The 15,969-nt window shown below is 44.5% G+C and overlaps 1 protein-coding gene across 1 annotated transcript; it reads right to left on the bottom strand.

Moving 5' to 3' along the window:
• Positions 1–7,387: 7,387 nt before the first annotated feature.
• Positions 7,388–11,040, bottom strand: hoxb5a (homeobox B5a). Its single transcript, XM_085785189.1, has 2 exons — positions 10,075–11,040; positions 7,388–8,833 (listed from the first exon to the last, which is right to left on the bottom strand). Exons 1-2 carry the CDS (start codon positions 10,838–10,840, stop codon positions 8,586–8,588), a joined length of 1,014 nt encoding a protein of 337 aa, XP_085641315.1. The 5' UTR covers positions 10,841–11,040; the 3' UTR covers positions 7,388–8,585.
• Between the last annotated feature and the right edge of the window lie 4,929 nt (positions 11,041–15,969).

Raw genomic sequence — 15,969 nt, 5'->3', positions numbered from 1 at the left:
TGTTGACCCGAGACAGGCTGTCAGAGTTAAGGTTCGGTTTTCACTGACTTGACTTTCTCACTAAGAGATTAAGAAGTCTTTTGTTTTGTTTTTTTCATATGAAAATAATAATAGGCTAATAATAATTATAATAATAACCTACTACTAGGCTACTACTGCCTACTTATAATAATAATAATAATAATAATAATAATTATTATTATTATTATTATTATTGTTATTATTATTATTATTGTTATTATTATTATTATAAAAGAAAATGGCAGATAAGATAGTGTATCCAGCGCCTCAGCAAAATAAAGAAAGAAAAGAAAAGAAGTTTAGTGTTTTTAGTATTAAAAAAAAGAAAAAAAGTAGAGCCGTAGCAGGCCTAATGTTAGTTAACCACATTGGTTTCCTGTTTTCTACTGATGTTGGTCAGCACAGGTGTCATCGATTGTTGTCGTGGTGACATTATAGGCTTGCAAATAGCCTGAAGGTGAAGTGTCTACTCTTTAGCATTAAAATAACTGCGTTTTTAACTGTCTTTAACCAGACTAGCATCAGATTCATTTCTTATATGAGACCAACCCAAGCCTAGACCGGTCTATAGACTAACAGGCTTTCTTGTTGGAGATTAGAATAAACCGAGACGCTGCTGAAGCTCATTCATCCTAGTTGCGGGAGGAAAAGCCTCACTAAAACGGGAGCCGTGGCGCCTTACAGAGCAGAACAGTTGATAGGGAAAAAGCTTATAAATCTCCAGTCACTGATAGCCCGGTGGTAGCAGAGCAGCGCTATTTTTCTTCATAAAGACCTACAGTTAATAAAGCTATGTTATCTGCGCCTATCTGAAAAGTGCGTAACCCAGGCGAATAGTGAACATGGCATGAGCTGAAAAACAAACGCAACACCCAGCCTGCAGCTTTACGTATTTGCATGCTTGATGACCTGTCATAAAGCATCGCCAAGACAAACAAAACCTGGTGGTATCCAGACTTTATTCCCAGTCTCACAAAGAACCAGTGATAAAAGCTTTTTATCGGCTGCAAACACTCAGGCTATCTGAAAGAAGAATTAGATCAAGGCCTGTTTCCCTTTGTACAACGTTCAAGGTTGATTTAAGACATTTCCCTCTTTATTATTATTTTTTTTTCAAAAGAGAGCTGGTAAATAAGTACCTCTATCTATCTATCTATCTATCTATCTATCTATCTATCTATCTATCTATCTATCTATCTATCTATCTATCTATCTATCCTAACCCATCTATTTGTGGAAGTTTTCGTTTGTCTGAGGTAAACTTCCCTCCCTTCTGAGCCGGAAATAGGAAACACTGACAGATAAATCAAAGCAGACAGCTGTTAATTCCTTTCCCCTGTGCTGGAGAAGTAAACACGCGCATAGGGGATATATATGCTGCTGCCGCTGCCGCCGCCGCTCTGTTCGCTCTCTGCTCTCCTCTCTTCCGCCTGCATGCCGCGCCTGCGCCGCAGCGTCCTAGCGCAGCGCGCCGCTCGAGCCTGTCTGCTGACCTCGCGCTGACTCCTCCTCGTGCATTATTCATGATGCATGGCCGCGAGTTTCACCCCTATCAGTATGCAGAAGACATTACCGCTTCGCAAATGCCGATTTAAAGGTAAAGCAATCACAAAATGTGTGTGCGCCTTTCTCTCTCTGTGTGTGTGTCTGCTCCAATGCACTGAACAGAATGGCCTTCCGCGCGACTATAAAGGCGCAGTAAATAATACAAATTTAAAGATAAACTGTGATAAAAGATGTAGCAGTCCAGATTAACACAGCCAGGATCATCCACCTCTCCCTCTCTCGTTCTCTCTCACTCTTTGCAGTCTCGTGCCCTGCCAATAAACCCACCAAACACAACAAAACACACCCCACTCACTCCCACACAAAGCCAGCGACTCTCTCACACTCAGACAAACACACACCTTTGCAATGAGAGAGAGTTAGAGAGGGAGAGAGAGAGAAAAAAAAGGGGCAAGTCGGGTTATTTACTCACCCCACTCATCATCACCAGCACAGAGAGCGTAAAGCCGAACTCAGCGCCTCCTGACAGGTTCAAAGGAGCAGCAAGCCCGCACACATAATACACACTGTACACATAATGGCGAGGAGAAGCGGCTCTGCAGGCTGGAGCTGCCCTGAGTACATAAACGGGAAACAGATGACAATGACACCACACACAGCAAAAACAAAAGAGGCCATACAAGAGCCGCCGCTGCTGCTGCCCCTTCCCATGTAACAGCGCTGCACTTGTGTCACGCATGTTGCCTTTGTGTGTGTGTTGGTGTGTAATGTAGGCCTATCTTTTTTCTATTTTTTCTTCTTTTTTTGTTATGTGTGTGTGTGGGAGTGGGGGGGGTCATCGTTAAAAAGAGGAAGTTGATGAAAAATGAAATGGGGATTTTTTCGCCTTCCTGTTTACTGAACTGAAACTTCCTCCAAGACGCCCCCCCCCTCCCTCTCTCTCTATCTACACACACACACACCACATTCGTGTAATATAATGTGGGATTGTACGAACCGTTATCTTAAAGGGAAAATGTGTTTATTTTTGTCACGACGGAGGGAATTACCTACACATAGCCTATAATTAGCCAAGCTATAATTATTTAAAAATGTCCCTATATTATCAGTTGGTGTCTATTAAAATGGAGTTGTGGGCCTGATACATTATAATAGTTACAAGCAAGTGGAAACATGTATAATTATTGAGGGGGAAAAAATCTCACAAATCTCAGATAAATTGCCCTGAATATTATTCTTTTTTCCATTTTTTCTCCAACACCTTTAATTGTTATTTTTGGAAAATTGTCTTTAGTCTAAATAATAACGTAGGCCTATGTCACTAAGGCCTTCTTTTTTTTTTTTATCAATACCTCTCTTTGGAAACACAAACTATAATTTTTAGTGGAATCAGTTGGGATGCATTGAAGCTGTTTTTCATTATGGAGCAGGGAAACTTTACCGAGAAGAAGACGGTCTTCCCTCTGGTGTCTGAGTAATTTATGGCATCCCGAACATGACTCTAAATAACATTCTTGTGAAGTTGGTGAAAAATCATTGCGATGGCGGAGGGCAGCGCCAGGAATCCCCAGACTGAAAACACATCGGAGCAGACTGGGCTTCACATGTAAAGTGAACATAATGAATGAGAGTTTGAGAGCACAGAGGGACTTCCGAAAGACAAAAAAAAAAAGAAAAAAGAAAGAAATCCTCCCTCATTAGCGGAGTGCAGAGGAGAGCGGATTAACTGTGCGGTCGTGACCAGGAGACATACACCCACAGATGAAGTAACCGGGCCTGAATACAAACACTTCCGTTTAGCTTTCCTTACACTCTGACTGGTGGGAAGAAATAATAATAATAATAACTGCATACGAAGAATTAGACCTAACATATATATTAACGTGTAGAATTTATAATAATACACAAAATGAAAATAAAAAAACAACAGAACAATTATAGCCGAATGTTGGGGAATTAAACATCAAATCCTTATTGTCACAGAACACTACGTGACAATAACAATTCCTTAATAAAGCAGGAAAACTAGAATATATAGCGTATATTATCTGTTATTTTAAAAAATACATTTTTTTCGGAGCTTATAGACTATCTCGTATATTATAATGCAAAATAAATATATAGCCTATTAAAAATAAATCCACCCCCTGCTCCTCTGGAGTTTTTAAAGGTACAGGCCTTTCTCTCATATTGGTTATATATTGTAAATAACAGATTGTTGTGTATTACATTGTGTTTGAAGGCTGCAGCCCTCCCGCCCCACTTAGTGTTTGTCGACCTCTTCAGGGCGCCATGTTGCGGTCAGCCTCTATTAATTTATTGTGACGTAGCAGCTTTGATCGTCATGTTGAACCACCTGGGATGGGTGGTGTGTGTGTGTGTGTGTGTGTGTGTGTGTGTGTGTGTGTGTGTGTTACAGGCTACCTGTAGACTGCCTTCAACATTAGACCTACATGTTGGATCAAGTAACCGTGAGGAGACGGGATAAAAGATTCAGTGGGACAGAGATGAGAGACGCTGTTTGTTGACACCTGTCCTGCACCATCAGGTTTACCCACAATACACCGCACTTATTTCATTATCGTTTCATAACATGTTATCAAGCTATTGATTTTTTTCCCCCCCTCCATGGCGGGTTTGGTGTTAATGACTAATGTGTTTTCAGTTGGGAACTTTTGGGGATCTAATACAATTAAATCATGGCTGACTTCAACAACAGAGATGTAGCCTATTGATTTCAATTTCCTGTTTTGCTGTAGATTTCTAACGGATTTACTGTACATGTTTCATTAGGAACGGTAGTGTTTGATTAACAGGCCTATTGTGTGTCTGAGTCAGGCCTATAGGCTAATAGAAAGCCTCAGAGGTCCATTAGCTTGTCTGGCTGGTTTTCTCTGTTAATATCAGTATTAGGCAACTTTAGAAAACCCCGTTAATATTTAATAAAGTTGTATTAAATACAGAGGCGATTTGTTGCGCCAGTGTCTTTAACTTTATTTGCTTCAGTGCGCTGGTGTAGTGTTCCTTCCCTCCACGCAGTCAGAGGGACTCCACCAGATACTAGTAGCTAAATAAGCTAGAGGCATATCCTATGTCTGTGTTAGTGTTAGTTCGTTTACACCGGATGTGTGTGTGTGTTCCCTTGTGTTTGGATTCATTTAAATAAACGTTGTTGTTGTTTTTTTTATTCTGGAAAAAAGATAGCTTGAGATAAGCACGTAGGGCCTATAAATGCATGTGTGTGTGTGTGTGTGTGTGTGTGTGTGTGTGTGTGTGTGTGTGCGTGTGTGCGGGTGTGTCTTTGGCGCGAGTCAACCAGGTCAGAGCTCTGGCATAAAATAACCTGCAAGGACTGGTCGTGAGCCTTGGGAATGTTTGTATCCACGACGCTTTTTCACTCACACCCATCCTGCCTGGAAAACACAAGGGCGAGGGACGCACAAAGATTTTCTTGTACCCAAGGACGTATATCAGTGCTCTCTCTCTCTCTCTCTCTCTCTCTCTCTCTCTCTCTCTCTCTCTCTCTCTCTCTCTCTCTCTCTCTCTCTCTCTTGTTTCTTGGCCAATAGGACATACAGGCATTTCTACAACTCGTACTCCTCTGTTGAAAGCATTTAACGCCTGTGCGTAAAACCCAGACCATAACGCTGATATGAAAGCTGAGATCAGGGAGGAAACATGTAGCTAGATATTCACTTCATAAATAAACTTCTTGCTGCGGGTCGATTCATCATTCATCTCTGATTGGATGGATCATTCAAAAACACTCCAACAAACCCTGATTAACATTACAGGAGCGACCTCTCCTCCACAGACACACACTTTCCCCTGGTCGTTTCACTTCACTGCCTCTCTCTCTCTCTCTCTCTCTCTCTCTGACACACACACTCACACACAGAGAGAGACAGTAGGATCCAACAGCCCGAGACCACACGCAGACACACACAGATACAACCACTTTGTGAGTGTAAACCCTCCTGTGTTTACTGCGAGCCTCCTCTCCGCGCTGAGAGCCACGTTCAGCCAGAGCGCGAGCCTGTGCGCCATCATCATTACCCACAGTAAAACACACACATACACATACAGTACACACACTCACGAGGGGGGTGGTGGGTGAGGGTGGAGGGGGGGTCACACCAACTCCATCTGTGACGCCACCGTCGCGCGGCCCTGGGACCAGTCACAACAACGACTCTCAAATATGTGGACTATAGTACACCACACCGCAGCCTGGCGCGTTAATACAGCAGTGAGTGAGTGACATGGCAGGCTAAATACACAGCTCCCCCCTCCCTCCCTCCTTCCCTCCCTCCTTCAGCCTTCAAACACTTACTGTAGCTGCTCCCTCTTCTTCTTCTCCTCTCTACCGGGCTTTTCCCAGCGTCCAAATCGGCGCAGACCGGAGCTCCACGTCTGAACCGGATCAGGGCCAGCGGCCGGTCTAAGCGCAGCCAGCGGCCCCCACTTCGCTCTCTCTTCCCACACACTCAGTCAGCACACGGACGGACGGTCCTTCCACTCCCTCCCTCTCTCCCGCTTTGTCTCTACTTTACTGACCCCTTTAGGATCCCTGCGAAGCCGTTAAACCGTCACTTGCTTTCTAGAATGTGAAATATATAGTACATTGTCAACTCCCCCAAACCATAAAACTAACTTTATGGACTCCACGTGACCAGGGCAGAGCCAGTGAGAGGTATCAGTCTGAGGCCAGCCACGATCTTTTACGATGCAACTTGGAGATAAAACCCCTCATCCCGTTTGACATGTAAATGTCAAAGCTGCCTTCTTTTTTTTTTTTATAGTTTGGCCCAAAGCAGAAGGGGATAGCTTTAAAAAATATACCCGAGCAGCACACATACACACAGAGGAGGCAGGAGACAGAGGTTGTGTCCAGATGAGGCTCGGAGCAACCAGGGCCCCCCACCACCACCACACCCCATCATCCCTCCAACCCCAGACTCAGGGAAGCTGCAGCGAGCATCAGCCCGGTGAGTTTAAAAGTTCACTCGGTTGTTTACAGCTGGAAACCGGGAGACGGTATGATACTATAACCTGATTTGGCCCCCGCGCGCCGTTTAGAGGAGGGAAATTGACCGATTTGTCCAGCTCGTGCAGTTTGTTGTGCTGTCAGGCGGTGTGCGCGTGTATATAGCCATCTTATTCAGTGATTAGTGAGCTGGAGGTTGTCATGTGTATAGGAAGGAAATGTGGCGTTCAAGGCTCCATAGTGAGGCCTGGAAAATAGAAGAGCTGACTGTCCTCTGTTTTCCAGGCCTCACTAAGAGCCTGCTGGCTGTTTTGGTGTGACGCCACTGGTTACCTTTAATAAAAAAATAAATAAAAAATTCCAGCTTGAATAATTCATCTGCATGGAAAACAGCAGGTTAGTTGTTGGAGCTGTTTTTGCGTCATGTTTAGCTCAAATTGCGCAGGAAACTCAGTGCGCAGGAGAGTGTATAGATAGGCCTGTAGACCCGGACTGGTCAGTTACACTGTCTTGCACCTTTTCTCACAACAACTTTCAGCATTGACAATAAATTCATATATCTATCCAGCACACACACACACACACACACACACACACACACACACACACACACACACACACACACACACACACACACACACACACACACACACACACACACACACATGGACAGATCTAATGTGTTTGGCTACATCAGTTTTCCACTGAAGGTTTCTAAAGCTGTTGGCTCGCATCATGTTTCCAGGCGCTGCTCAGCCATTTGTGCGCCAGTTTGGCACCACCACCATCATCATCATCATCATCATCATCATCATCATGCGCAACTGGTGAAGTCGAGTATAGGGAACTCAATTTTTTATGTTTCAACTTTTTTTTTTATTTGTTTCTTGATATTTAGTTATTGTCTGTTTTACTCCAAGTTACAAACAAATACAAAAAGCTAGTTGGCAGAAAGCTCACAGGCCTCACAGGACGGTATAGCCATTCCCCTTACTACATGCGCACAGACACACACACTCTCTCTCTCTCACATACACACACACACTCACTCACACATTGCAACTACAAATAGTGAACTGGGTACATTTAAAAATGTCAATATCTATATACATCCCTTCTGGAACATGAATCCAATAATTAGTCTACAATAATAATAATAACAACAATAATATGCAGTTACACTTTTTTTTTGAATAATAGAGTTATACACAACATTATGGCTGGATACGGAGATGTATAGGCCTGATTTGATTTTAGACACCCACACCCACACACACACACACACACACACACACACACACCATTCTCTCCTTCCTCATGTAAAATGGTAGCAGATTTGAATGAGAAGTAACTTACAGACAGGGAGGAGGGGGGTTGGGTTGTCATGGGCAATACACGTATAATTTGCAGTAAATAACTTCAACTCACATGCGAACTTTTTTTTCTCGAAAGCACTTAGTCAAATACAAAACATCGCACTTTGACGCACACACGCACGCACGCACGCACGCATACACACAACGATATTGAGACCGTGAACAACAGGTAGCCATAGGTAGCGAGGTTGTAGGTAGGACTCTATAGGTAGAAATGTTAGGTAGCATATTCATATTCATCCGCCACTTCTCTCCTCACAAACGACGAGAACATACAGGAACAACAAGAACGTTTTTTTTCTAAACAAGAGCAAGTACCACAGTCTTTTTTTTCTCTTTTCTTTTTTTTTTACATTGCCCTAAAACACCAAAGACCAACAAGTCGAACAAATAAAAAGTGCTGCGCTGTTGAACAGAACTCGGTAGATGATGTGAAGTGTTTTTTTTTTTTTAAATCTAAGATCTGGAATCTGTGAGAGACATATTTCTTCATCTGGTCTTCTTTTATTCCACTCTCTACTGACTTCTGTTGTTTTCTTTGTTTTGTTTTTTTTCTTCATTTTCATTTTTTCCTCCTGTCTTGCTTCTCGTTTTCCCTCCCGGGAAGTCTGTGCACGTCTTTCAAAGAGATGGATCTATATTTTTCTTTCTTTCTTTTAATTCTTATTATTATTATTTAAGAGTGAATCATCTTGTTAGGGCTGGAAGGCGCTGCCGGCGCTGGTCAGGCCCATGTTTTTGAGTTTGTTGTCCTTCTTCCACTTCATCCTCCGGTTCTGGAACCAGATCTTGATCTGCCGCTCCGTGAGGCAGAGCGCGTGCGCGATCTCGATCCGCCGCCGCCGCGTGAGGTACCGGTTGAAGTGGAACTCCTTCTCCAGCTCGAGCGTCTGGTAGCGGGTGTACGCCGTCCGCGCCCGCTTCCCGTCGGGGCCCGTCATATCTGAATGGAGGAGGGGGGGGAGGAGGGGGGGTTGGAGTCAGAAACGTGACATGAACGGGTTGAATAGGTTTGGGGGAAAACGAGCACAAACACTTGAACGCAACACCAAGTGAAATACAACTGGAACACCAGACTGTAGCCAGAGCTCCTCTACAATAGAGGGCAGATTTCACCCACAGTTAAATCTGAATCAGCAGCAGTCTTTCATTGTCACACTACTGTTTTCTTCTCTTTTTTTTTTTGAAGTTACCCCTCCACATTCCCACTTTCCCCCTCTGTCTCGCTCCCTTCAGGCTTTTATTGCCCCGTCCTCTGCCTCACCTCCCTAATAAAGTTCCCACACGTAAAAACCGCTTCACTTGTCAAAGCAGCAACAGCCTCCAAAGCCTTCCTGGCCTCTCTTTCTTTTTTCTCTATACCCCCCCTCCACCACCACCTCCACCACCCGGCTCTGCCTGTGTTCTCCTCAGCCATGTTGGGCTTTTGCTGCCCGGCTCGCTCCTCTCCTCTCCCCTCCTCCCCCCATGACAGATTTATGACGCTTTTGTGGAATTTTCTTAAAATAAAAAAAAGAGGGAGAAAAGGCAGAGGAGGCAACCATGGCGTCACTGAGGGAAATGTAGAACGAATTGCCCCCTGATGCCCTGAGAAAACACGCTGATACCAAACTTCAGATGGTTAACCAGAGGCTGGCCAGCTGTCCTCTGTACTTACTGTCTCATTTTACAAATTCAATTAAAAATAATTCCAAATAAATCACCACATAACCCTTGTAATTCTATATAAACACAAGGCGCTAAATAAAATATATTTGGGGGGTTTTCTACAGTCGAGGCTGACACCCCTCAACGCTCACTGGACTTTTAACAGTCATGAAAATATGAAATTGAGGAAAGGAGAGGGGAGAAAGAAAAAAAAAAAGCTGTGGGGTGTAGACAAAACGAAGAACCGTGACTAATTGTGTGTCTATCAGCTATTCTCAGGCAGACACTTTACTCAAATCATATCAAAGCAGAAACAGCCGAAGTCTGCAGAATCTTTACAGGGTGCACAAAGAGGCTGAAGCACCGTGGCTCCCCCGTGTAGCTTCCACCTCAACTAAAACTGTCACCGGCCCCCATGTGTCCAAAACATTCAGGCTACACACTGCAGTCTATTCCTCCAGCGCTCTGGCTCTAACACCCCCCTGGAAGCTGTGTGAGCCTCGGCTGACATGTTGTAAACAGGAGAGCAGCTTGTACCATGGCTAATGTGCAGCTTTCTCATCCAGGGGAATATCTGTGGAGTCTGGCCGTCGCTGCCCGCCGCGCTGCCGGCGGCTGCTCCCGCCGCGCCGCTCTCCGGGTTCAGGTCTGCGTGCTGCTGCTGCTGCTGCTGCGGGTGTCCGGTCCTGGAGGGTCCGGTCCTGGAGGACGGGTTGTTGCCTCCGCCGCCTCCTCCTCCTCCTCCTCCGTCCTGTTTGTGGTGCTGCAACAACTCGTCGGTATCTGGTGACTCGTCCTCCAGCTCAGTGAAGCGCTGCGTCGCGCCGCCGCCGCCGCCGCCACCGGAGGAGTTGGAGGAGAGGTTTGGAGAGCTGAGATTACCGCTTCCTGCTAGCTCCGAGCGGGGGGACGAGCTCCGGGCGCCCAGCTTGGTGTCTCCTCCTCCGGGTGACAGGAGGGAGTCTGCGGCGGAGGCGAGGGAGCAGCTGGCCGGCTGTCTGAAGCTCCTCTCCGGGGCCGTGGAGCCGAAGCCCCGGGAGTCCCCGACCAGTGAGCCGCCCCCGAAGTGCCCTCCAGTGCTGGCGGCGCCGCTGCTCCCCCCTCCCCGGTTGGTGGTGACGGTCAGGTCCATGCCATTGTAGCCGTAGCCATAAGAGCCCGTAGCATGGTGCATGGTGGCGGAGGACGAGTCCCTGTACGCCCCGCCGTTCATTGCGCCGCTGCTGGCTCCATAATTTAGCAGCTGATAGTCGGGGCCATTTGGATAGCGCCCCGAGAACGAGTTTACAAAGTAAGAGCTCATTTAGGTTGTTTTAGAGAGTTGCAGTCTTACAGTTAAGTACTAAGGGGCGCTTGATTTGTTAGATTTCTCTTGGTCGTTATAACGCGGGTACTTTCAACGATTTATGATGTATTAGTGAATTATGGCGTTGCACTGTACTTCGTTTTTAGCTATGTATGCGCCGTCCAAATATGGGGGTGGGGTGGTGTGTGTGTGTGTCTGTGTGTGTGTGTGTGTGTGATGGGGGAGGTGGGGGGTGAGGTGAGGGAGGAGAGAGAGAGAAACAGAGAGAAAGAGGAGGTGCGGTCACGTGCTTTTGTTGACCAGTCGTAAATTCTCGCCGATGACTTTGGAGAGGTAATTCATGCTCTGAGGTTTCTAATGATGAAGGGATGGGCGGGGACGCTCTCTCTCTCTCTCTCTCTCTCTCTCTCTCTCTCTCTCTCTCTCTCTCTCTCTCTCTCTCTCTCTCACCCCCCTCTCTCTCTCTCTCTCTCTCAACTTCTCTCCCTCTGCTGCCGGAGGTGCCGGGGTGAGCTCAGAGCGCCACCTACTGCAGACATCATTTATTGCATAGGTGAAAAAAAAGACAAAGAGAAAGTAACCTCCAGAAAGTCAGAGAAGTGTTGCATGCAGATATATATCCTCTCTCTCCCCCCCCCTCTCTCTCTCTCTCTCACACACACACACACACACACACACACACACACACACACACACACACACACACACACACACACACACACACACACACACACAGTCTCTGACCTGTGTTCTGGCTGGAAGTTAGGAAACATAAACAATCAATAATCCTCTCATAATGACAGCCGAAGTGGCGCTGCCTTCCGCGACATATTAATAATAATAATACTAATAATAGCTACTAATAACAAAAACAACAATTATAATAATAATAATAATAATAATAATAATTGATAATAATATTCGTATTAAGTAATAATACGAATGTATTAATAAGTATTAATACAACACGTTACAGTGTCATACTGTGGCACCATAATGGCATTGCAGTAAAAAAAAAAAAAAAAGGAAAAAAAATGCAGTGATGCGTTCAGGGTCTCATGAATCTACTCGAAATCATTTTTATACGAAATTCCCATCTCCATTTCCATCAATGCAGTTAACTCCGTTTTTTAAATCAGTTGTCGGTGTTTTACAATGTTACTTCACATGGTGGAATCATACCTATGCCTGAGCCTGTTGTCTTTAATTAACCAGGCACGAGCCATGTTCACAACAAACCATAACAGCGTCCAAAACCCAACCAGTTATAATATTATTATGATTAATAGACCTATACTCTTTCTTTCTTTCTTTCTTTCTTTCTTTCTTTCTTTCTTTCTTTCTTTCTTTCTTTCTGTCTGTCTGTCTGTTCTGTCTGCCTGTCTCTCTCACCCCCCCTCCCCTCCCCTCCGCCCCTGCCCCCCTCCCCTCCCCTCCAGCTGCAGTGGAATGGTAAACCTGATCTGTGACGTCCAAACTGGATGGAAATCTCCTGATTTATGATTTGTTGATTCTCGAGTTGGGATGCATTTCAGCCAGGGTGCCTCTGTGTGTCTGAGTGTGCGTGTGTTATTGTAGTAGGCCCTCAATGTGCACTCTGGTGTGCATATTTCATTGTGACTCTGACACACACTCACACACACACACACACAAACACATAGGCTACACATACACACACACACACACACACACACACACATGCACACAGGCCCAGAACATGGAACAGATGAAGAATTCCAGATTTTTGTGTGTGAAATGATACAAATGAACACACTCTGTGGGGGAGAGAGAGAGTGCATGTGTCAGTGTGGTGCTGCTGCATGTGTGTGTGGAGTTGCAGGCCACATTTCAGACACTCAGCTGCTCACACACGGAGCATCAGCGAGAGAAACCAGCAGCTGGAATGGAAATCATCTCGAATATTCCAAAATACCCAGGAAGATAAAACAGTCCTGCAAAAGACGCTGCTACAGAGGAGGGGGGAAAAATCCACTGAACAGAATCCAGATTTATTATTTTACCCATAAGAGTTTTAATATCGACACTAAATCAGCTAAACTGCTGTTTCTGATGGGCCACTGAAAGGAGCTTTAAAACACAGGAGCCAAAGTTGTGCCAGGAATGCAGGGACAGGCAGGAGGAGGCACTGACCCAGTTGGCACTAACTTCTCAACACACTCCCCTCATTATATATAGATTTCCACCGTCCCACTGAATATTTGTGCCATGAAACAACTCGCTAACCATTTTCATCCAAACAAATTCCAACAGCTTCAGATAAGAGAGGTCAGTGCCTCTGATTAACCAAATGAGAGAAGCTGCGTATCACTCCTGCATGGCAGCCTATTTCTGGCTGGCATTATGATATTCTGTTTACCTGATGGCTCTTAGAACAAGGTGCTCACTGTCTGCTTCTCTTCAGACACACCAGATTTTTTCTTTCCTTTTCTTTCTTTCTTCCTTTTTTTTTTTTTTTTTAACAAAAATGAGACAGACATTTGCTTTAAGAGGTTTTTGCAAATCTTGATTTCACTGCTGTCAAAATATCGTTCCTGTAACGAAAAGTTTTTAAAGTTAACTCATAAAGTCGTAGAATAAAACAAATCAGCTTGAAACCTTGAAATAACTCGAGTAATTTCTATGAGATGGGTTTTGACGGTATAAATATAAATCATAGGCTAACTAAACAGCCATAACATTCTTTGCCCTAAAATATGAAAAGCACTCTTTCAGACTGTGTGCAGTTGGTGTGTGTTGGTCAGTAAAATGAGCCCAGTGAGTCTCAGTGAAACCATTTCCATTGTGCGTAACATAGAACATCTGCCAGCATATAGTTCACCTTACAGCGTTGGGTTTTTGCAGTGGGAAAAGATCTGGTGGCGACGGCCACTCTACCTATCTAACTAGCTTTCACTTCAATCATATATTTCTGAGTGTATGTTAACTTCAGTTGTTGGATTGAGTCTTAATGTAAAACAGACCAATCAGAGTTCATTACACTGAAATAAAACATATTCAATCTAAACTCACTGCCTCTCTCATATTTATATATAGGCCTACAGTATTTTCATTTTATTGTATCACTTTAGTTTTACTTATTTACTGACAACCCCATGCCATCCATTGCCTTGGCAACGCATCCTCCATCTGATCACACTTTTGTTGGCAACTAGTGCAACTAGTGGAACAGCATCAGATGTGGGTTCCTCCATACTGTTCTGGAGAGGCTAATAAAACATGCATGGTGCTGGAAGAGGGTATTTGCTAGTGCTGTATTAATGAACTCATGCAAAGTAGTTTTTTAAATTATTATTTCTTTTATACATATAATATTGCGCCTTATTTAAAACACACACATGTTGCGCGTGGTCTCGCTAAATAATTAAACATTAGAATAACAAATAAAATACAAATAAAAATTCTATGGGACCTAACTAAAAAGAGCGCAATAGAGGAATTACACATCGTGGTTGTCATAGCTACCAGGTAACGACGCATGTTCCGTATATTGCGGATGCTGAAGCTGTCGTCGCATTATTATTATGCGTCACCGCTGCGGTTAGTTTACAGGAGAATATCATAAAAAACTAGGTTTAGTTTTCACACACACACACACACACACACACACACACACACACACACACACACACACACACACACACACACACACACACACACACACACACACACACACACACACACACAGAGAAACACAAGCCCTCTGCTGCCGAGATTTGGAGCTCGCGCGCCGGTCACTCAGGGGACAAGCAAGAGTTCAAAGGGTCACGAGGACATTGTCCACTTTGTCTGGGTGAAGTGTGTGTGTATATGTGTGTGTGACGCGTCTGGCCGGCCTGACTCGAGGACAGATCAACTTTCTCTGGTCATCAATTAGTTGAGCCCACCATCAGCAGCAGCTCGCGCCCCTTGTCACGGGCATGGCCCCCGCGCGGCCTCGGCCCTCGCGCGCCATAAATATGTGCATGCCTGTTTCACACTTGGAAGTAAAAAGGCTAAAAGGTTTATGGACTGGGCGACGTCACTACATCGTAAAATTACTTCTTTTTCTTTTTTTTTTTGTCTACTTTTGAGTGAAACGTCACAACCAGAAAACTTGAATGAAAACAAACCTCGCTGCGTCACTTCTTTACATTTTTATTGAACATTTCTCATAGGTAGTTTACATGACTTGACAAAAAACACTAACATAAAGAAACAATGTAAAAATCCATAAAATATACACTTTCCTGAACATTTTTAGGTAGTTTGGCGAATAACATCAGTAGGTTAACCCCCCTCCCCTCCCCTCCCCTCCCCACTCCCCACCCCTCTATCTAGCCGGAAAGGTTAAGTTACCCCGCGCGCCCCTAAACCCGCATTTTTACATTATTTTCACCGTACAAGGTGATTTCTCCTTGTTTATTTCTATACACTTTAAATATAACACCGTATGACAGCGGCTACATACAGATCCCTCCTCGCTCCGTGTTATATGAGCTCGTTTACACGTGTAATTGAAGGTATAATACACACAACACGTTTATAAAATAGGATAAAAACTGTTGGGAGGGAGGGAAGGGTGGTGTATGTGTGTGTGTAGGTGTGTTTATGAATGTGTTTGTGTGTGTGTGTGTGTGTGTGTTTGGGAGGGGGATTTGGGTGCAAGAGCTCGACGTCGAGTCCTAAAGCTTCAAAGCAAGTGCCTGACAGAAAAGGAAGTACATTTTGTCATGAACAACAACAAAAAAAAACTCAGTACAATGAGGAGTTCGGTGGCTTTTCTTGGAATGCTACAACACATTGTGTCACCGTGAGGCTGCGGGTTACTTGTGTACTGTATTTCCAAACACAATGCCATACCCTGAGCCACCATCCCCTAGATTTTTTTTCCTTTTCAACCTTACTATTTCTTCATTTCTTTCTTTCTTTGTTTTTCTTTTGTCCCGATTCTTCGTTTCATCTGTCCACAGCCACGCGCCTCGGAGCAGACGGAGGTGGATTGCGCCTGTGGAAGCGCGTGGATGTCATTTCAGGTGGTGGCAGCCGCTCAAAAAAGGGGGGAGATTTTATTCTCCCTCTTTTCTCCTTAAGAAAAAAAAAAGAAAAGAAGAAAGGAACTTCTTTGC

The sequence above is a fragment of the Trachurus japonicus genome, chromosome 8 (assembly GCF_045865225.1).
Source record: "Trachurus japonicus isolate A0001 chromosome 8, Traja_1.0".
In the NCBI taxonomy this organism is placed as follows: domain Eukaryota; kingdom Metazoa; phylum Chordata; class Actinopteri; order Carangiformes; family Carangidae; genus Trachurus; species Trachurus japonicus.
The sequence above is the reverse complement of the archived record's forward strand: the minus strand, read 5'-3'. Positions and strand labels throughout refer to the sequence as shown.

Bases quoted from the DNA above. Each gene is read 5' to 3' on its own strand.
- hoxb5a (XM_085785189.1), bottom strand. From the start codon at position 10,840: ATGAGCTCTTACTTTGTAAACTCGTTCTCGGGGCGCTATCCAAATGGC. The intron at 8,834-10,074 runs GTACAAGCTGCT...TCCTCCATTCAG, and splicing joins AAAGCTGCACATTAGCCATG to ATATGACGGGCCCCGACGGG.